Source organism: Diadema setosum, chromosome 13 (genome assembly GCF_964275005.1).
Source record: "Diadema setosum chromosome 13, eeDiaSeto1, whole genome shotgun sequence".
Classification (NCBI taxonomy): Eukaryota; Metazoa; Echinodermata; class Echinoidea; order Diadematoida; family Diadematidae; genus Diadema; species Diadema setosum.
In genome coordinates this window covers 7,710,922-7,734,405 of record NC_092697.1, presented here as the reverse complement: position 1 = coordinate 7,734,405, position 23,484 = coordinate 7,710,922, and the positions used below count along the sequence as shown (strand labels likewise).

At 37.9% G+C, this 23,484-nt stretch overlaps 2 protein-coding genes across 3 annotated transcripts; one reads left to right on the top strand and one right to left on the bottom strand.

Moving 5' to 3' along the window:
- Positions 1–871: 871 nt before the first annotated feature.
- LOC140236907 (polyadenylate-binding protein-interacting protein 1-like) lies at positions 872–15,021 on the top strand. Of its 2 annotated transcripts, none has more exons than XM_072316842.1 (11): positions 872–897; positions 1,724–1,887; positions 3,011–3,169; positions 3,943–4,055; positions 5,080–5,188; positions 5,689–5,817; positions 6,635–6,753; positions 7,428–7,572; positions 9,268–9,322; positions 10,678–10,816; positions 12,055–15,021. In XM_072316842.1, the coding sequence occupies exons 2-11, from the start codon at positions 1,819–1,821 to the stop codon at positions 12,155–12,157; spliced, it is 1,140 nt and encodes a 379-aa protein (XP_072172943.1). In that variant the 5' UTR covers positions 872–897; positions 1,724–1,818; the 3' UTR covers positions 12,158–15,021. The 2 variants fall into 2 exon arrangements, with proteins under 2 accessions (XP_072172943.1, XP_072172944.1); XM_072316843.1 differs by having other exon boundaries at positions 880–897; positions 1,803–1,887.
- Positions 15,022–17,036: 2,015 nt separating this feature from the next.
- On the bottom strand, positions 17,037–23,413 carry LOC140236773 (uncharacterized). Its single transcript, XM_072316702.1, has 6 exons — positions 23,234–23,413; positions 22,379–22,571; positions 21,586–21,789; positions 20,862–21,034; positions 19,786–19,924; positions 17,037–19,257 (listed from the first exon to the last, which is right to left on the bottom strand). Exons 1-6 carry the CDS (start codon positions 23,234–23,236, stop codon positions 18,215–18,217), a joined length of 1,755 nt encoding a protein of 584 aa, XP_072172803.1. The 5' UTR covers positions 23,237–23,413; the 3' UTR covers positions 17,037–18,214.
- Between the last annotated feature and the right edge of the window lie 71 nt (positions 23,414–23,484).

Sequence of the window (23,484 nt, the reverse complement as noted above, 5' to 3'; positions counted from 1 at the left end):
TAATCCGTTTTGCAATCAATTAAACTTTTATCATCATCTATGTGGTGAAATTATGTCATATGTTAACACTGCTGAATTTTACACAGCTCTGCATGAAGGATATGCCTACTTAAACAATGCAACGATCAGCATAGGCCTATTTAGGACCTAAAAGTGTCCATATTCTTTGTTGTTTTGTTTTGTTTTCACAGTAAGCGACAACTTATCAAATGTTGAATAATTTCTTCCCCTCACTGGAATATTCATTATTCTCTTTCATCTGTACACGTAATACATCATATTTCAAATAACATCATACTTTTTCGAATTCAATACAATATAATATACATCAAGAAAAAAGGTGTCTAAAGAGACACCATTTTTTCTGAAACACTTGCAACTTATGATTATTTCTTGCAATAAATTTCTCTTTATCATAACATTCCCTTATACTATATTTACATAAATCAAAACGAGGTATTATTTTTCTTATTTAACATGTTTTACATGTTCTTATTGCATGTTGAATAAATGGTAGAAACTTTGGAGTTTAGGGTCGATCGTTACCATTAAATGTTTTACCCATCGGCATTCGAGCAGACAATGTAGTCCACCACATTTATAGTCTTTAAATCAATTCCAATCAGTAAGTTTGACCTCTAAAATTTGTTTGTTTGTTTTGTTTTGTTTTGCTTTGTTTTGTTTTGTTTTGTGACAGCTTCATGGATTGTAAAACCATGGAGCTATAGATGGCGCTCATACGATACGCTGCTGGAGAGCACACTGCACTGAACATACACTGAACGTGCACTGAACAACACTCTCCTTGTGCAGTTCGGTGCATGCATTTTTCTACACTATCTTTACACGCAGCTCGTTCTGTTGTTTACCCCCAAGATCGTTCGATGGTTCCAGACGGTAAGTGAGCATTGTAATGTCTAAGATTTTAGAGTTTGTGCAGCTATCAATACTTCACGAAGAAATAATGCAGACAGTATATTCATTATATTCACTTTGACTATTATTTTTATTACGGCTGTTAGCGGAGAGACAATCAAAGCGTCAAGTCACCCTAAATGTGTGTTCAGTCTATGGTGATCAGTCCCACACGATTATTTTAATGTTGCTTGTGGTTCGTTTCCTGGTGAAGTGGACGGAAGGAGGCGTGGATCCGTGGAGCTACATGTTTAGTCCATATGTAATGATGTAAGTCTGCATGTATTGTATGGTCCAAGTACAACGCATTTTGCGAGGCAAGTCACTAATGTAGTCACGAAGTCGCAGAAGATTTCTCACAGATTCTGCGATACTCGGGGCACATTTAAACTTTAGACGTGGATTGAGCATGTTGAGTGAAAGCAGCAATCAACTGGAATTTTACAGTGCGGAAATTTACCTTAATATACATACATGTATATTATTATTAAGGTAAACTTGCCCTTTAGACCAGTAAGTTGTAGATGGAGAGAACAAAGGAGAGATGAATGATTCCAGAAGGTGTTATACTGAGTATTTTCACGATCACAACTGACTAACATAACTTGAAGTTGAAGACTTCTGCAGAAGCTTGCATGCAGTAGAATGTAATACTAATAGAGTCATGGCATATGTAGGAGGGGGAGGGCCGAGGGAGGGCGGTCAAATTTAATGTTTCTATCATTATATAGATGATCTAGTATGCTTCACCTTTTTCTTATTTTCACAGAGTTTTATTCCTCCTTTATTCACTTTTACTGAATTTTAGGCAGATTTCCAGAAGGAATCCTTCATGAGCAAGTCTGAGCTACATCTACAGTAACACATTGCTTCTCATTTGCACTCAGCCTCTAGAATTTCAGCATGGCCCTCTCAGCTGGAGCGGTGGAATTTGTTCCAGGAAAGTACTGGAATGGCATACAGCAAGTAGAGGCAAGTGAAAATAATGTTACATCCATCCGTTGTGTCCTGTATAGTGGCATTAATAAAACAACAACAACAACAACAACAACAACAAAAACAAAAGTTTCATTAATTATGTGATTCCTGGTGATGAAATGATGCCAGCAAAATATAGATGATCACTACTGATGTGGATACTGAAGATAATCAAGAAAAGTGTGATTGTAGGAGACCAAGAAGTCAAATCACTGAGCAAATAATGTATGATGGTGATAGTTTGCCATATTGGTAGTATGTATGCAAACAACTTGCAATATAACAAACTAGTGCATTGTGTTAAAGCATGCATGAATTGTAGCAGATTAAAGGCATAATTTACCATTCGCAGATAAAACAAAAACCCAGCATTAGTGCTTTGAAATAGTTCTAAAATGTGAATTAGGGATAGAAACAACCAATGTAAAAACCTGAATCCTTATTATTGATGTTCAGTTTTGTTAAATACACAAAGTGTGAACAATAGTTGTGATAAAAATGCTTCGAGACTAAACCCATCTACAGTTATGGTTTATTGAGAAAAATACTGATAATATCTCCTTATATTTTAGGCTCTTTTGCAAAATTTTACATGATAAGATTTTTGTGATACAACAGACCTACACATATGCATCAAATGTGACATCTTGAAAATTTTTTTAATCACTGCTCCCAAAGATAAACTGGACCTTTAACGGAAACTTTAAAAGTGGGAATATTTGCATGATTGATATATCCGCAAATTTCTCTTGTTCAATAGATGTTAGGATGAAAGTGTTTCAGCATCTTTTTTATATCTCCCCAAAATAATTGCGCATTTTTATTTCTTTTTCCACTTTAGTGTTCAAATGGCGAAATTCACAAAGAAAAAATTCTACCCTGCCATAAGGTTCCGCGTTGCTTCATGCTAGATATGACAAACTCAATGAGTTGGGTTCAGTGTAGTAAAACATGAAAAATTTGAGATAGTGAGGTTTTTCATCCATGTGGGTCATTCAAATATTATGAGGGCACACAAAGATTTATCCAGGTGGCATACAAAGATATAAAAACCATGATTCCAAGACTGTGACTACACTTCACTTCAGACAAAGGACTGTTTTTGTTGCTCTATTAGGAGGCTGACCACATCAAAGACCTGAAAGAAATCCTCTACCGGCTGAGTATCAGTCCTGGCGCCTTTGACGAGTGCATGCGGTCATTGAATGAGATCCTGTCCGCAGCCATCCGGGAAGATTGGCAGCTGGACGAGGTGGCAGACATCATCTTTGAGCAGGTATGCACCACGGCAACCACTCAATAATCACTGCTGATTGGCTTTTGGCTATGTGCTGTCATGGTTACTACCATAATTATGTAATTCTGATGATCTTGGTGCTACTATTGCAACAAAAACCTGGCACAGTTTTCTTCTTCTTCTTCTTTTTCTTTTCTCTCTCGCTTTCTCTCTCCCCCTCTCTCCCACTCTCGATCGATAGATCGATCGACACACACACACACATTCTAAATGTTTTGAAAAGAAGTACAAGAGGTGTATGAGAACTTGCTGCTGCATTTATGTATGGCCATATACCCAATTTGGTTTGGTTGTGATTCTTATTTGTGTGGAATGGCTTTTTTTGCCCCCACCACATTTTTGCACTTACAATTAGCATGAATGTAGAACTTTCATGTTATATGCTTCATATACTGGCAGGAATTACAACAAATACTAGTTCCATATACCCAAATCTGTGTTATAAGGTTTGGCAGGCACAGTCTTCAACACGTTTTTGTACTTTTTAGTTTTACTGGGCCACAGTATCCAGATTGTACAATAATGTGAAAAATCAACTCTAAAAATAAAGAATATTAAAGTTGTTTTTCAAAATACAGATTTTTCCATAGCTAAACTGTGCTCTAAGATAACGACTGTGCACTATGAAGCAAACATTTTATAGTCACAGAAATAGAATAAATCTGAAGTTGAAAATAAAAGAGACAACACATGGAGAATATATAAAACTAGTAAACATCTTTATAAATAAGTGGCTGTATCTTTCATTGCAGTCTGTGCTTGAACCCAACTTCACTTACACTGGAGCTCGGGTGATTGACTACCTTCAGAACTGGATGCCAATCCCACCAGGGAGGAAGAGTATCAGAACGCTCATCAATCAGAGGTACACCGTCTTACTTCATCACATCATCATGTAATCTTGTTCACCCAAATCATGGGAGAGTTTGAGGTGAAGGTAGCAGCCCATTTATCCAAGCCTCCCTTATTTCTCAGAGACAATCATCTCAAACTGCTGATTTGCGTTAAGATGGCCCTTTCAGCTCTTGAGCTCCAATTTGAGCTCCAATTTACCTTCTGTCCTTGCAATGGTCCAGGAAAGTATTCCTTCAGTTTCAACATGATTGATTGATTGTTAATGGAATTCTCTAGTTTCTCTACACAAACAGGAAATCTATCATTTTGACAATGAAGCAAATATTTTTTGTGTGTCTACTGCATAAGCTAACATTCCGAGTTGGTATGAAAACTGATCTTGTTTTAATTTTCTTCTATGTTGATGACTTGGATAAGTAGGCTCAAAAGTGCAAGACAACAGTGGTGACAAAGTGTCCGTCATAAATCCCTGATTCGATTTGTCACACAAAGAAAATGTTTACAACATAGACGGTTAGATGTATTGTGGTGATAAACCTCAAGACCGGCAATGTTGAGATCATTTCATGTCTCTCAAAACATGTATATAGTTTGCAAATTAGAAGTGAAGTCACCTGACACCTTGTGATCAAATCCACAAGGAAATTCGTACATAATGAGAAATAAAAGTTGCTGACCCTAGCTGTGTTTCATGGAGAAGTGTCTTACAATGTATGTTGTACGATACCTGCAACGTGCATACTTGCAGAACGGAGTAAGCAAAGTGAATACCGCGTGGAAATTCACAATTCTTAGCCATGCTTACATACTCATAGTCATTTAAATGCATAAGAGGAACAATGTTTTCTGGCTCAAGTTATCCAATATTTAGGTATTCACCTATCTCTTTGTTAATCTCCTTCCAATTTGGTCTTCTCCTTCTTCTTCTTCTTCTTCTTCTTGATCTTCTTTTCTTTCTCTTATTCTTCTTTCCTTCTTCTCCTCCTTCTCCTCCTCCATTTATTTGTTTTGTTTTGTGTTTTTTTTCTGATCAGGGCCAAGGAGGTTGTGGTGAAAAGAGAGGAGATGGCTGAAGACCCCCACCAGCAGAAACGGTTGCATGGAGTCACAATGTTTATGGCTGAACTCTTCATGAATATGGAGGTATTGATAGCTAGAGAAGGAAAACAATGTTTGTGCTTAGGCTAGTCTGCATGCATCTATTGAAGACCACTGAAGTACCATCGAATGAAATGCAGCCCAGGAAATTTTGTTGATATGTAGGAAAGTTTGGAAAAAGGATTTTTTTTTGTTGAAAATTGTGAATGGAACTCAAGTAAAAACATCATGATGGCATCTTCAGACAAATTTGTCATTTCCTAATCTTTGTTGATAATCATTTTGTAGTTTATAGTCTGTGGCACCCATTACAATCTCTACAGTGTAAAGAAATATACCAACATAACCAAACTTCATACACTTATTACAAGCATACCTTAATGTGAGAGGAATGTGTGAACTTTGCTTAATTTGATTTAGAGAAGCAATAGAACTGCATCACTTAAATGCAGGTCCCTTTCATACATGCTGTTGCATCGGCAAAATGCTCAGTCTGTTTATGTTGTGATGTACACGTTGGCTGATGCCCTTTATCGTCCTTTCAGATCATCGGTAATGATGGCATAACGAGGCATAAGATCAAGGTATACCGCGTGGCATTACAGGAACTCTTCGAGAGCCTCACAAAATACTCATCGCCAGCGAACCTGAAGTGCCTTGGAAACATATTCAAGGTGAGCTGTTGGGATGCATATTCTTGTTCCCCTCTTACTGTCATGTCAGATTTACTCATGTTGACAAAACTGAGAAGTTGGCTTTATAGCATACTAAACTGAGCTGGCAAGAAGATGCTGCCATTAGTCAGCAGGGGTGGTGCTTGAGAGCTACTGTAGGATAAATAATCCTTGTCATGTTCTGTGGGTTATTTTTCATGTTTCCCAGTAATCTTCCCCCAAATTATCCAAGTATAAGAAATTATTCAACCTGATAGAATTTTCTTCATGACTAAGTTAATATGTGAATCAATATGCTCTATGCTGAGTCTCAGTGCAAATGTTCAACTGTTGAATGAATGCACCATCATCATGATAAAAAAACATTAGGAAGTATTGGCTTTCAATGTAAGTTATGAGACTATTAAGACTGATATCTGTAGAATAAATTCACAGTGCTTTCATATGTGGAATCATACTCCTTTTCTGACAATTAAGTCCTCGTCAGGTCCATTTTATTTCAGAGACTGTTTTAATACTATTTGATCCCCTCAGTGACCCCTACTTCATATTACAAATTGTGTAAGTTAGTAACAACCATACATTACATGCGCCTTTTACATGAAAAGAAGAAGATTCTATTCTAACTCCAATGCATTATTCATTATCCAACATAAAGAGTGAATGTTGTTGTTTGTTGTTGTTGTTTGTTTGTTTGTTTATTGGGGGGATTTGCTTGTTTTTTTGTGTGTTTGTGTATGTGTGTGCTTGACCAAAGTCAAATAATGATGCATAATTTCATGGACGTTACTTCTTTTTTTGTCCTTCCCAAACTTAGCTTGCTGGCAAGACGATAGAAGACTACGACAGAGAAATCAATAACACAGAGTCATCTGAGTTAATCAATAGAATCTTCAATGACGGAAGGGATTACATCGTCCATGCCAAAGTAGACAGGTAGATATGTGCCAACACTGGATTTTATGAGTTGATCGTGTTTTGTATTGTACATCCATTTTTTGCTGAGGGATGAACAGTATAGCTCTGTACCATATCAGTTGAACTGTGGAATGGATTAAGAATGTTTAATTATTAAGTGATGTAGAAAGTATGCTTTTTTATGTATGTTATACTTGTACTGATGTTGTAAGGGAAGTGCATTTGCAAAATTTTAAGACATATCTTGAATCTTGTAAATACGCTAAGTATTATTCAGCTGTTATGGATTGTAATTACTGTTATCTTTGTCATGATAATTATCATTATTAAGATTGTTATATCATCATCATCATCGTCATATCATCATCATCATCAAAATTGTTTTAATACATACTGTGTCATCATTAGTGACCATAATTACACATACATTGTATGACAGGGTAGGCTGCCCACATACTATTGAAGGAAGGGTTGATTGTTAATGGACTGCTGGGCTTAGTATTCATCTATTGATATGAGAAGGAGAATTGTCAGTCAATCCTACGCCGAAATCTGCCAAGCACAGAGTTCAGAAAACCGTGATAATAATAATGGTGGTAATAAATTCAGTATTTGTAACACATCATCGACCTGGTGACCTGTTCTGAGGTGCACATCTTCTACACGACCATTACTTTGGCCCTGACTCATAGGTCAGTCAGAGAACAGTGGCTGCAGCTTATCGAGTTCAGGGCATCAGACTGGGGAAGGACATGTAGGAAAGGTCAAAGGTCAGATGACATTTCTGGAGCTGATGGAGCCATGGCCAGGAACGGAGCATCAGGAGATGCTTTTGAGGTCAGATTCTATTTCTTCCCCAGGTTTGGGAGTGTGGCTATCAAGGTCAACTCACGTGAATATTGCAATTTTTTTTTTCTTTTCTTTTTCTGCATAGATATTTCTCTTTCAGAGGAGAACCTTAAGGATGTAAAATCTGTGCAGAGTCTTCTTTTTTTATTATGCCTCCGCCAACGAAGTGGCCGGAGGCATTATGTTTTCGGGTCGTCCGTCCGTCCGTACGTCCGTACGTCCATACGTCCGTACGTCTGTACGTCCGTACGTCCGTCCGCCCCGTTTTGTTTTTGTCGATATCTCAAGAACCGTGTGGTGGTTTTGCATCAAACTTGGTATGAGGGTATATCCTTGGGAGATGATACTTTATGTGGATTTTAGGGTCACAGGGTCAAAGGTCAAAGGTCACAGGTTATTTTGTGAAAAAAAATTGAAATTTCATGTTTTTCTCCATATATCGCAAATGGTTCAAGGTATCTTCATGGAACTTAGTTTATATGCTTGTACCGATGGGCAGTGATTATCTAGGGAAGTTGGGGGGTCATGGGTCAAAGGTCATGGGTCAAAGGTCAAGGTCAACTCCTCAAAATATAACTACTTTCCTTATATTTATGCAGTGCCTGAAGGATTTTTTAAAACTTGATGTATGCATGTATAACCCAATATATATTCTTTGGGAAGTTTCTTGCCAAAAGGTCAAAGGTCAAAAGGTCAAAGGTCAAGTGAAAGTGCTAAATTGCACTTTTTCTTCCATATCTCAAAAATAACTCAAGGTATTGTCATGAAACTTACATATTTATGCATGTTCTACCTAACAGTAATTCTCTTTGGAACTGTGGGGTCAAAGGTCAAAGGCCAGGTTTCGATGATACTATTTTACCATTTGATACTGAAATTATACTTTTTCTCAATACCTTGAAAATTACGCAATGCATAAACTTGTAAAAGGGTCAAAAGTCAAGTGAAAATCATCAGTTCCCCCAAATACCTGCACTCTGACGTTTTAATCATTCATCCAATTGAACCTAGTTCTGGGAAAGTGAACATTCAGCACATTTGTGGCAAACCTGTCATTTTAATATTTTGCCAATTGTGTGAAACTGTCATCACACATTGTCAAGACATTGTACTATAGACCTGTTAGGAGAACCATGTATTATGGCGGAGGCATACACCAGTCGCCGTAGCGACATTTCTAGTTTCACTTAGCTACAAAGTTCAGAGAAATCTTTGATGTATTAGAAACTGGTATAAACACATACGAAAGTAGTAGAAAACCAAGTGATATGCTTCTCGTCGCTTTTAGATAGTGTTTACTGTGAATGGACACTGTTTTCCCCTAGTATTTTTTAATGCTTATTGTTTTCTTAAAGAAACAATGAGCACACAGGACTGAAATGTTTGTGCTTTGTAGACAGAAATGAAATTTTATGTAGAAACAGATGAACATGTACCCATTATCAAATCCTTGACAGGCTGCATTATCTTACAACTAAATGTCTGGAACTTTTTTGGCTTACATTAGTTTATTTCTCTTGTTGATTGCTAATGTTCATTTGGTGTCATATTCTAATGGAAGCAGTGGTATTTTTGGCTGTCGCTTACCAATGTGAATTGCCGTCACATTAGTTTTGTTTGTTTAGGATGATGCTTCATGATGTGTGTATGCTGTATGTTTTATTTTGTTTCTTTCTCCATTAGAGTATTCCTGTCTTCTATGGTCCAGATGGTACAATCATAACGGCGAAAGAAGCAGGTAATTTCCTCTGCATCATTGTAGACCAATATACTAGTAACCTGATATGAAATGTAACATTCTTTTCTTACAGTCTTGTCTTACACTTTACACTACACATTACAGACTTGGCAAAACAGGGTAGCTGCAGCTTAATCACATCACAAGACTAACACACATCATGCACCTCTCTCAATGGTGGATTTGGGGGGGGGGGTAAGGGGTTAGGGGGTTTAACCCTCTTTCCCAGGCTTTTTTGTTTTGTTTTGTTTTGTTTTGCTTTTTATTAAATTGGTTTTTGTCAGGGGTTTACCCCCCCCCCCCCTACCCTTTAGCAAAAAGCTAGTTCTGCCCCTGTCTCTATACTTGAGAAAAGAAAAAAAAAAAGCAAACCACTTTGTATTTATTAATCAGGCTGGTGCAACATAATTATTATCAAAGTACAGTTGAACCTCTCTTATCCGGCCTCCCTTTATCCGGATCTCTCTATTATACGGACGCAATCTCGCCGTGATTTTTTTTTTTTTTTATAATAATTACGGGAGGAAAGTGGGATTCCCAACTCCTTGAGAACTCCTACACAAACACACATGAATTACATATTACTTCCAACATGATTAACATACATTACATCAAATGTCCTTCCAAATTGCTTACCTTCAGACATTTTAACATCCCCAAACATCCCCAAATGTAACAATGAAAAGGTTGCAGTATACATACTTGTACTACATGTGGTACTACAATGGGATACATCAGTACGTGTGTATGTATATGTACATGTATAAAGCATTGAGTCTCCCGTATCCGGCCAAATCCCTTATCCGGCCAAATCCCTTATCCGGATGAGCCCCGGTCCCGACTTGTCCGGATACGAGAGGTTCAACTGTAGTAAAGTATCAAAGAGATACAGGCAAGAGACAGATAGTAGAGACTGATAGGGCAGTGCCTTTCTGTATGTTAGTACCATAAGGTATCACAGACATTGACTATCAGGTATATTATATTCCATTGAATTGCAGATGCCCTAGTGTACAGTTACATGCAAATGCTTCTCATGTGCCTTCTACTAAATCATCTCCATGTAGACACAAAACATTAACTATGGCAGTTGTTTTTTGTGATATTTTCAATGAATTGAAAATCCAATCTTATGGATTCAGATGCCTATTGGGGGAGATGGCTTTGTATTTCCTGTTGCTTACGCTTATACTCATGTGGTCAAAATGCTTTTTATAGTGGCAAGGTATATGCATCATGGCATCCAAAACCACATAGTTATTGGAACCTTTAGAGGGCTATGAGCTTCTTTTTCAGAATTGCTTAGAGAGTTTGATTTGTTGGAACTTTTTTTTTCCACCCTATGTGTGTCACAGGCTACAGCGTTGACCTTTACCCTGCTGATGACTACCATGGTAGGGATGATTACGACCTACATGATCCGAACTTTGATGCGCCTTTAAATCCTACCTTTGACCCAGCATATGAAACACAAGGTTGGCAGCCAGATTTCGGGTAAGGTTCATGCTTACACTGTCTTCAATTTAATCTTCTATGATTTTGATGAGTACTGTAAAAGTGGATATTTTCATGTGAGTAATTTTTTGCGTTCGGCTGGTTAAGATGAATTTTTAGTATTAATTTCATGGAATCAGAACTTTAACTACAGGGAGATACTAGTATGGCATGCAAAAACATTTGCATGCTTTTATTTTTGCGCTAGGTTCTGGTTGCACAGAATGCGTGAAAATTTCCACACAGCAAAAATTTCCCCTCTTACAGTATTATTCATGACTGGCTCTCTTAAATTTTTGTGAGGTGTGCGAGTATTTTTTTTTTTCTCAAAGATGCACTATAAGTATGAAAAATGTGTAATTATTGCATGCTTGTAGTTGTTATCAAGAAAACAAATCATGATTCATATGAAAAGTGTTGTGATGTGCTCAGCCCAAAACATTAGCATGTAAGTGATATGCATGCATTGACCATGGGTAGTAGGTCCATGCATTGACACTTGATTGGAGAAAACTGCAGTGCTGGCAAAGGTGCAGCATAAGTAAGAAAGACTCTAATTGCTGCATGCTTAGTAGTTGTTATCAAAGAAACAAATCAGGATTCAAATGAAGTGTTATGACATGCTGAGTTTGATTCTCAAAGCATAAATATGTATGTGGTATGTATGCATTGAAACATGAATGGAGAAAATGGAAGTGCAAACAAAATTATGAATAACACACAAAGGTAAAAATAGTTGATACATTATAAAGTTGCAAATCATGATGCTTTCTATAGCCTACACATACATGGTCTAAGCTTATGTGCCTTGTGTGCTGTGTGACCGGCGTTTGATTTATAACTATGTCGCAGACTGATTGATTGCTGGAATCACCAGATGAAATTTGATTAGATAATTAGATTTGAGTTGAAATTCATAATGAAATGTTTGATAAATTTAATGTTTCAGGACATTTTATAGGTCAAACAATTTCTTGTGCGTTCAGTCGCAAGTCTTATCAAAGTTTATACCCACCCCCTTCCTTGTCCTTCTCATCTCTCTTCTCCTCTTCCTCATCCCCTTCCTCCTCCTCCTCCTCTTCACCCCCTCCTCCTCCTCCTCCACCACCTCCTATTCCTCCTCCACCTCCCCCTCTTCCCCTCTTAATCCTCTTCCTCCTCCTCCCCTCCACCCCTCAACCCCTCCTCTCCCTCCTCTTTCTCCTCCTCCCCTTCCTCCTCCTCCTTCTTTACTCCAGTGATGAGACAGATCTGAATCTTGAGGAGGCTGCTGCCTATGAGCAGTTTCTCCTGGAGTCTGGGCTGGAAGACGACACTGGCCTGGCATGGGGTCTAGACTGACCCCCACTGGTGCCTCTTCGGTATCTCCCACCGGACTATTTTGGGCCAAAAGCCAGACCTGCAGTGTTGGACAGCAAGGCCTGAACGTGAAACTGTATTACAAATTCTACTGACCAGTGCTGACCGGCCCGTGTCGGTTTTGTGCAATGAGATTCGGCCGAGGGTCGTTGACACACTGGAATGCGCTGGGGTCGAGCCCGTTTGTGAACAAATTTGTGTGCAAAGCTCCTTGACATGTTTGACGAGTACTTCTGCAGAGATTTATCTGATGTCAATGGCAGCATATCTTCATAGATTTGCTGCTGAAGAAAGAAAATCTCTTGCCACAAAGAAACAGTTTTCCATTTTGACATTTTTTCAGGTATGTAAAGATGAGTAGGATGCAGGGTGTCTTCACAATTCATGTTCTTGTTGTGTTTTGCAAGGCAGACAACACTGCTCATAGATGTATATGTGCACAAAACAATGCCCTTCCAAAGTCTCTATGGTTAAGATATAAGTCATTTTCAAATCAAGTCAATTTTCATTTTCAAGCTCGCTGTATGAGGTACTGCCTTTATCAAGGTGATTTTGGTGGTCCCACTTTTCCATTACAGTTGTATTTGGCTGGTCTCTATGGGAGGCAATATTTTTGTGTCTTGGAAAAAAAAAAAGAAGTTAATTTTGCAAATAAAAGGTTGTATCAATCAACTCAAAATGTTCGTGAAAGTTAAAACACTGGGAAATATATGGCATATACAGTATTCAAACTGGAAATATTGCTGGCTTTTTTTTCTACCTCTAAAGATGGTAATTCATTTGCACGATATGGTTAATGCCATTGCCACAGGTATAGAAAATTGATGTAACATCACATTTTATGTATATCCAAGCTTTTCCTCCTTTTGAAAAGTCTTTAACTACAAACTGATCAATTTTACGCTTCATATCACAGACATGCTGCCGTTCAAAAGAAGGATTTCATGTTCTGTGCAAGTCATACATATGCAATGCAGCACTTGCCTTATAGGGATATACCGGTAGTAGTATTCACTTTCTGCAAGCTTGCGGACATCACAAAATTGATCTCAGTATTATGTGTGCTATCAATCGATTGCCCTTGATACATTTCTCTTCAAATATGTTGGAGAGGGTCAGAAAAATCCAATCCACAGGGACATGTGCTTTGTTTAGTTTGTATCGTATATTTATATGATCAATGTTGTAACTCTATCTCTAATGTAGTGTGTAGCAGATTGCACAAGGCCCGCCAGGACTGGGAGAAAATGTCAGAAATTTTCACATCCAGAAATCTTCCATCTCATGCATAAACTGCTATGCTGTATTGAAGCTTCCTTAAGGAACTCCCACTACCTGTGACAGCTAGTGGTTCCTTCAAACAAATTTCGCATTGCATTTTAATTTCACAAATCTTGGCTCCTCGTAAATTTCTTTAAAATTTCATGCACATTAAAGTTTCTGATTTTACAGTAAGATGTCTACAAGGGCATTGTACAATAACTTGTGGGGAGAAAAACTGGTATCAAAACTGCAGACAAAAAACAAAGTTTGATGTACAGTGTACGTAATTGAATGAAGGTTTTAATGAATAAGTGCAATTCTGCAAATTTCATATTATATGGTTGCTCTTACAGTTCCATAGACTGTGTACCAATGTTGATGGTAAAAGATAAGATTTTGAGTAGTTCACTGCTGCAGCTACCACAACAACTCCACTGAAATCAAAATCTCTCAACCAAAGAGATATATGAACAGCTGGAATACTGGGCAGTTTGAATTGGTGTTTCTTCTACTGCAATGTCGAGAGGGAGACAAACTTTGAAGTATAAAACTTAAATGTCACTTTATAAGTTGTAAACAGAGAAAGGAAATAGTTGAACTACATTCAACCAGTGCTGTATATTAAGAGAGTCCGGCCAGCTCTGTTTCCAGCTAAAGAGCTTTGAAGCCTGTGATTGTGAAAAGCTGGTCCTGTGATCATCTGGCGCCATGTTGTTACCCAGTGCAACCTCTCGCATGGGACCAGAGCTCTCACGCAGTCCCTCTTGTTAACTACATGTTACTCTGCTTGCCTTTGGGACATCCCTAATACCAGATAAGGTGATGTAAGAATTATAATGTACTGTATTTTCATTGCTATTGTCGTCTGCTTTAGTAAATAATACACGAGTCCTCACCATGAGTGTAAATGTGATGCAGTATTCTCTATCCAAAACCTATAGTATCCACCGAAACATTTGAGGGTATGTAATTTTGTGAATATTGTTTACCTACAGATGGTTCAGTGACAATAATCAAAGAAAGTACAAAGCTCTGGTACAGCACAAAGTCAACCAACACGTCGCAGTGCAGCACTGCTCGCTACTTCACTTGCCTTTAATTGGGACGTCTGTCTGTATACACTAACCTTCTATCGCGCTCTGCTGAGGGCAACGACATTATCAGCAGTTGGCTAGACTCTCTCTATATATGGCACTGCACTCAACTATTTGTGATGTGTACTTAACATGGATATTCCTGCATATTAAAGCCTATTTTTTGGCTGCACAAACTGAAAAAAAGTGAAAAGATTGTTGAGGAGTTTTAACTTTGATAGTTGGCAAAATAACTACAGTAGTCCTGACTTCTGTATGTCCACTTAGCATTCATGTAAAAAATATTCTACTCTTAAGAAACTGTCAGGAGAATTTTATTTATATACATTCAGTGATATGTTGTACTCACATGTATATAATTTGTTGAAAATTATAAATTGTTTGATTGAAACAAGACTGGAATCGAACAGTAAAGGAATTCACAATTGTGTACTATAAACATGTACATAATTTAAGTGTTTGATAAACTGAAGGTTCACATTGATGCAACCAATGTGTTTATTTCTGTACTCTTTTGATTTTTTTTTTTTTTTTTTTTTTGCTGTCCTATTTTGACATGTGACATGTTGCCATCAAGTCTCAATGCAGAAGAGAGAGAGAGAGAGAGAGAGAGAGACTCAAACACTGAATACCAATCAATTCAGACAACACATGCCATGGCCACATAGGATCACATTACTCCGATAGCTCTTTAAAATACTTTGTCATGAAAATGATTTTTTTTTTTTAAAGGAAAATGAGAAGGAAAATTAAGTTCTTCCTCAGTACCTCAATGTCAATGTGCTATGAATTGATGGTGATATCAAATATATTATATATTTATATACCTAATCTATATATCAGTTGAAACCAGTAAGATAGGACAAAGTATGCAGTGCATCCCAGAAAAAAAAATAAAAATAAAATAAACTGAGCTTCATTTCAACTTTTTGCTATCACAATAATAAATTCACTTTATGAGATGTACAGGAATGGAAAGTTATGCTTCTCTTCTTTCATTTGATGCACAACTCACTGTTCAAAATTCATGCATGACCGAGTTAGAAAATTGGGCGATGGTGCTACTAAGTTTTCATTTGCAAAACCTAACTCAAAACTGCGACTTTGAGTGAGTTTTTCACGCTTTTTTGGTAATCTTTTGCAGAAAAGAAAATCGTTGCCTTAATGTCCATATTTTTTCCTTTCATATGACAGCTTATGCATAAAAATGATTAAAACTTGCTAGAGAAAACTTGATTTGAAAATATGCTTCACTTTTACCTAGATGGGGTATCTAACAAACAGTAGGTAGAAATGAAACATGTTTTCATACAACTTTTTTTGAGCAAGCATATTTCATATTTTACGCATAATGTCTCATATGAAAGGAGAAAGAATGGATATTTCAGCTATGAAGTTTGTTTTTCCAAAAGATAATGGTAAAAGTCTGAAAAACTCACTCAGTCACACTTTGCACATACAAGTGAAAATTTGGTAGCACCACTATCCATTCTCAGTCAGGCATGGAATATGAACATCGAGTTGTGCATCAAACAAAGAAAAGAAGCTTATCTTTCTGTTCATGTACATCTTGATTTTGACAGCAAAAGGTTGCAATGTAAATTGGTTTCCTTTTTTTTTCTGGGATGCACTGCATATTTATACTCTCTCTCTCTCTCTCTCTCTCTCTCTCTCTCTCTCTCTCTCTCTCTCTATATATATATATATATTATACTGTATATGTATATTTATATATATGTTTATATATGTATTTTTTTTTAAATAAATATACACTCGTACAAGAACATTGGACACACTTCCTACTTCAAAGTTGCACAAGAAGAATATGGCTGAAACTGGAGAATAATACTTGCTGTATATGAATGTGTTTGATCTCCCTTCAATGTCATTGTGATAAGCTTTGATTTGCACAAAAAGATGTACTGTAGTACTATCTACTGCAAAAGTGGATATTTTTGCATGACTCATTTTTTCGCGTGGTTTTAGTTGGGTGGAATCAAGACATCAACTGCTGGAACATATGGCAAGCAAAACTATTCACATGCTTTTATTTTCGTGCTAGTTTCTGGTTGCGCGAAAATGTCAACACCACAAACATTTCCACTTTTACAGTATCACAAGGTCCCTGGTTCACGTCTCCATGCAGGGCACAAACTTCGCTGCCTAGTCCTTTGGAGGGCACTGCAAGCTGTCAGTCCCGTGATTGTCAGGCACGTAAAACATATTAGTTGAAACCAATCAATCAAAAAGAAGAACAAAAGGCAATCGTGAAGTGCAACACAATGAATGAAAAGGAGAGGTAATATTCTAGTAGATGCAGACACACACATATCGACCATGCAAACACTCACAATTATACATGTATCAACCAACCCACCCCCCTCACACACACACACACACACACACACACACACACACACACACAAACAAACAATCTAACACAAATGCCATTCAAAAACAGCCATTACAATCTCTTTTATGAATGATAGATTTTATATGCTGATCTGATATGCAGACAATGTACATAGTACATGCAGTATGAAAGCCTGTATAAAATCATTAAGTAGTATACCAGAAAGCACACTGTTTAGTTCCGGCATTCATTTAGATAAGGCAATACTCTTTTCTAAGTCTCAAAAATGTTAGCAGCAGATCGGTCTGCCCTGGTGAATAATGACATATCTCCAGATTTCATGACATCATGACAAATTTCTAGTGACATGTAGTATGCAAGAGTACCCACTTCACTGTAATGAGTTTGTTGAGTCTATGCTACGGCTAGGCATCATATTAAAATTGCCTGAGCGTATCACACTGTGCTGCACTTTATTGAGAAAAGCAAAGTTGAAAGCTATCACATTGAAATTTCTGTACAGCTGTGTCTTTTACTTTGGTCTATATTGTAATCACAGCTGCAGTAGGTACTCCTTCTTGCAACTTCACACCAGTCATCAGTGTTCAGAATTGAATCAGCACTTTAACCCGTTGAAGACCAGTCCCGAGTATACTCGGGCAGGTGTCTATGGGAAATGCGTGTTACAGTAAAATCAGCTCGTCCTCAACGAGTTAAACCATATCTTCCTCCTACATATATATTGCACATTTAAATATCACCAGGACAAGTTTTTAGTCAACTGGGAATATATTCTGAGAATAGAACAGCTTCATTTCACTTCAATGGGATTAAAACCACAGATAAGTAAATGCTTCAGCAAACCTTAAAAGAGCTTTAATGAACTGGAGTACTGTAAAAGTGGAAATTTTCTTGCGCATAATTTTTCGCACTCAGTTGGATAAAATGAATTTTGTATTCCTTTTAATTTTGTGGAATTGAAACATAAAATGGTGTTTCATATAAGCACAAGTATTCACAAGTTTTTATTTTTGGCCAATTTCTGGTCAAGCAAAATGCATGAAAATTTCCACACCACAAAAATTTTCACTTTTATGATACATTTCCCTTGTGTTCATCATTGAATAAAAACGTAACAGAGTGGAGCACTGCAAATGTTCAACAGAGTTTTGGATGACGTGAAACATCCAAGAAACAGACTTAGTTGTCGTTTTTTTGTTGTAGTAACTCTTTGCTCGAGATGCAGCAATTGAATCACCTGCAGCTCTATTTTAACTGCTCTTCTAAAAAATTATAAATCTGACAAAAACCCCTGAATGACGGCTGTTTTCATGTTTCATCTGAATCGCTCTCACTACTGGATGAATAACATGAAACTAGAGACAGCGAACTCTGCCCAAGTTTGGATACATCTGAATCCTCTGCCTCACTCCTGTTCCCACTGGGGGTGGTTTCAAGAGTCTTGCACACAACTTTATGGTTACTAAGCCCTGGTTCACTGGGCATGTCCTTACTGTCTCGGCTTTCTGAACACACATTACTTTCAGAATGGCATGCCAGTGCATCAACATTCTGCTCATCATTGGTTGTGTTCACACCCATGACTGAATGCCTTGTATTCTCATTTACTTTCATATCAGCACATGACACCTGTTCAGGCTGTTCTTCTGTACCAATAGTGCTCTTTTCACTTGTGCTGGTATCCGGCATACATGCATTTTCTGTTCTCTGTGAGTCCATTACACTTTCATCTGATTTATTCCTCAAAGAGTCAACTGAGGCAGTATTGCTTCCAGATTCTAACCGATGTGTATCAGCTGTCCTCCTCCCCTCAGCCAAGTCAATCACACTGCTATTACTTTGCGACGTGAAATCGGCCACTGTTCCTCCTGTTGGCTTCATACAAGTCTCACTGTCGGGATCTGTTTGCAAATGGCCGCAATCTTTTTCAAAGCCTTCTTTGCAAGGCTCGGTTCTGCTACGATCATCTATGCCATCTATGACCTTTGACCTCTTTCTATCCCTGTCACTCTGCTCCTTGGGTGAATGATCTACACGTTTCCTCTTCTTGTTCACAACAATGCCTGTAGTCCCACCTATTAACATCTGTGTCCTTTTTCCTAGCATGCCACCACTGCTGCTACTGCCTCTGCTACTGCCTTGACTTTCAAAGGCACCAAAGACCCCAGTGCTCTTGCTCTTCAAAACTTTGCTCATAAGCGTTCTCTGTGCCTCCTGGTGTTTGTTTGTATGTGTCTTGGGCAAGGAGAGAAGGGAAGACTCTGAGCTGGATGGAGAGGAAACGGTTGCCGTGGCAAAGAGTTCTCTACCCCTGATCTCCTCTCGCTTCTGTTGTCGTTTCTCTTCATATGCTAGCAAAAAAGCAAGCAGACAAATAAATCTCAATGAAAGTGTGAAACTGTAAGTCAGAACAAACAAAACTTGATCCCATATCCATTCTACTCCATGTCACAGCAAACTAACCGGCTTGACCAAGTTCATTCTAATGAAGATTTGATATCAACTTTTGATGAAACTGCAAAACATAATAGTCAAAATAAACAAAACTTGTTCACATATCCAGCATTCTACACCATGTCACAGCAAACTAACTGGCTTGATCACGTTCATCCTAATAAAGTCTTGATGATTTCCAGCGCAATCGCAGGTGACACACTAGAGTGAAGATGATACTGACAGTCAGTTTTCCCCATTCATTCTGCATATCAAACTGCAATTCTTTCCAGCTTACACTATGTGACAAGATGATTAGCACATCATTGTGGCCAGCACTCTCAGTCTTACAGCATCAACAATACATACACAATGATGATGATGACAACAATAACAACATTAACAATAATACGGAAACAGAGAATTCAGATGATCATGCGACTCACATTCAGTAGCAGAGTACTTGAGAAGAGAAGCAAGCTTCTTGTCTTCCTCTGCCTCGGGTACGAGTTCGATTTCCAGCGAAGATTTGGCCAGGAGAGCTTTGTCAGAGGCTTCAACAGCCAGAAGTTGCTTCTTCTCAGCCTGCAAACAAATGGGGAAAACACTACAGGTCAAAATCTATTTCCATGGTCATAAAGATGTAAAATCTACATACACAAATTAGCCAAGGGCAAACAAATCTCATGAGTAGCACTGCTCTCACAAAAAGGTGAAGGTGGCCCTGCAAATATTTTGTTTCTATTTCCTAGGAGAGGGAAAACCGAATGCATTTAAATAGAAAATTGCAAAAATTACACAGTTATATGAAATATCATGGGAGTGGAAGGGATGGGAAACAGTCAAGAGGTTGAATATCTGTGTTACTGCAAGGAATATTGATGTGACGCAAATGATGTATGCATGAAACCACTTTTCAGCGTGTCATATGAAATTCTATACATTTTAGACATTTCTAGACCACCGACATTTTAGACTCTTACCTAATTTTTAGCTTTTAATTTCTTACTAGATTCTAGATTGTACTAAGCTGATTGTATGTGCCTGCACAATTCTCTGCCATCTTGGGTGACAGCATGTTTCACAGTAGATGCAATTTAATCTAAAATTAAGGGCATGTGTGCCATGCTGAAGGGCTGTCCTATGGACAATATGTCTTCTCTCAGAGGCTAAAAAGAAGTACAATTTGGTCAGGTGTCTGGAAAATGCCCATAATAAGAAACATCTCCATCGTACAACAGACAAAAGTGTAACTTTAGGCATGTAGCGCAAACATGGATTGAAGTGTGTATGTTCATACTATTGCTAACATCTGCGACAAACTCTAACAGTGTAATTAAGTGCAGTCAACCTTGCCTAAGTCAAATCTATTTGGACTGAAGAAATAGCTTTGACTTAGAGAAAATTTGACTAATGAGGGATTAAAATCAATAGAATATAAAGAGAAGAGGACTTGAAAAGACCTTTGACGAGATATTTGACTCATGCGAGGTCAAAAAGTCTTTGCAAAAGATCTCCTCACCCTAAATTTCTTTCTCAGCAGCTGGTTCTGACTGTAGTCATCTTTCTTCCCTGCCTGGACTTCTGCAATCTGAGACAAGGTGGGAGCTGCAGCCTTTAGCTTCTTGGTGTCATCGACACCATGCTCCAGCTTGTACATTGCATCCCTGGCCAGCTTCTTCACAGCTTCACGATCTGTTGAGTTTTAGATCATTCAAATGTTATATGCTTATATTCGTATGTCAGTACATTTTGTTGGTATTCCTTGCATCTGCATATATGTACTCTGTACATTATGCATCTGTTACACCTGTTTATTTCTGTCAACTAATTCTTTCAGCCAGAATGCTGCTGATTAGCATAGTTTGTATAACAACTGAGAAAGTAAAAAAACCAACATTGTTATAATAACTTTGTTTTGCAATCATTCATATACAGGAAGAACTAAGAACACAAAAGATATGAAAGACAGGTTGTATCTATGAAATTTGTCACGAGTGTACTGCTCTGTTCTTTTTTTAAACTTTTATATCATTTACACACTGACTTTATATAAAATTGTAAAAGGATACTCACACACAAGCAACTCTGTTCTAATAATGCAATCTCTTCTCTATAAGAGATGATGTCAAGAATTTATATGGATAAGTATTACACTCAGTCACATCCAAAAACAAATACTGGACCAGGAAAGAGATTTTTTGAGAAATATTAGTTGTGGAAGACTGACGGAAGATGTCAGTTACCTTCCGTCAGGACTTGCTCGTTCTCCGCCATGTCCCACTTTTGATTCTTCCTCCGGGCACCACTGACAATGGTGTAGTCAAAGTTTTGTGGGTCCGTCTCCATCTCGATGTAGTTGTCACACAGGTGGCACTTCATCCTAAAGCGGTAGATGGGCGTCGTGTAGTATTTGCCGACTTTCTTCTTCTCAGCATTGTACCTCACCCCTGTATCGGAGCAATGGAAATATTAATTTGTAAACATAGTGCCATTTCCAAATATCCGCTCTTAAAGCCATTGCAGGAACATCATTATCTTTGAAGCTATTAGTTGTCTTGATGCAAATACACCAACAATGAGTATTTGACAGGAATATATCTTATGATGAAGAGAACACTCAAAATTACATTATGAAGCATTAAGAAACAAAATAACTGTTTAAACATCATAGAAATGAGCTGGAATCTAATTCCCGAACAATAATTAGTACATATCGTCTGTTGAGAAAGAAAAGGGCATTCAGGTGCTACTATCACCATACTAGGTTATGGGAACCTTAATGCCCTTATCTTTACTCAAATGATGATATATGCTGCACTATGAGGAAAAAATTCAAGATATCAATGCTTTCACACAGTAAATCACTGAAAAACACAGCACCAAGTAATTTCTGTAAAATGGCAATTAAGACACAAATAGACACCAACTTTAAAAATGTTAACATCAGTTTAGAAGGAGAAAAAATATTACTGCATGAATACAGGTGGGTACATTTGAAATCAAATGAAAAGGTGCAGCTTCACTGCAAAAGCTTACCCATTCCAATGTGATTTCCACATCCACCACACCAGATGTTGTAGGGCATCTCAAACCGGATCACAAGAATCCCCTGGCTCAGCTTCTTGGCCCGCTCTCTCAGTGGGTGTGAGTTCCGGTACTTGTTGATGCTCTTGTGCTTGGCCGGATCAAAGTCCGGCGGGTAGTAGCGGTTCACTTGTTTGCGCTCCGCCTAAATCGTAATGCAAAGAACATTTACATTATGTGTCATTGAGTGGTCACCTTACGAAGGACCATAAGTATCAGTGTATGCACAACCATGTAAAATGAACAGCAGCATTTTGTTTAGCTGAAAATTTTAATTATGTAAAGTCAACTGTAACTGTAAAGTAAACAACTGTCAAAAGAAATCAGGGTCAGCATAGCATCACACCTTTAGAGTTGCAAATAACAATCAACAATTTATTTGAAATAAATCTTTAAAAGAATGACAGGTCACATAGAACATCGTTTCTATAATCAACATTTCATTTGCTCCTACAGTGGTCACAACATGTAACGTTAGACCCTACCCTTCGTTGAAGAAATTAGACTGTTTCATAAAATGAGTGAAACATATGATTACACATCCTGAGAAAATTTACCATGCACTACCTAACTCATAACACAACATAAATGGATATAGCTGAAGGGCCCCACTGAAACAGTTACTGGGGTCTACTAAGCATTCTGTAGTGTATATGGAGCAACAACATCAAGACATTGTTCCACTGACACTGTTTATATTTACTGTATGAAGCGAAGGGCATGAAGATACAAACGACAGAACGTTTAGGAACTTGATCCAGAAAATATTTAACACTTAACATCTCCATATATGTATAGAATACTCACCATGGTGTTTTCGTTTTCTTGATCCCTCGAAGAGAAAGTTTACAGCAAAGTAGTCACTAGTCACCAGCTTCTCAGACAAATTTATTTAACATAGGTTCTAGTGGTAGTCCCCCCACCTTGGCGCTTGCTCTGCTGTGACGTGTGTGTGTAGTGTAGTGGGAGTGTATGGGCGATGCAGAAGCTCCGCCGACGGAGGGGGAGACGGTACGTTGCATTGGCGTGCAGCAGTGGAGTGACGGAGGAGAGGAGGG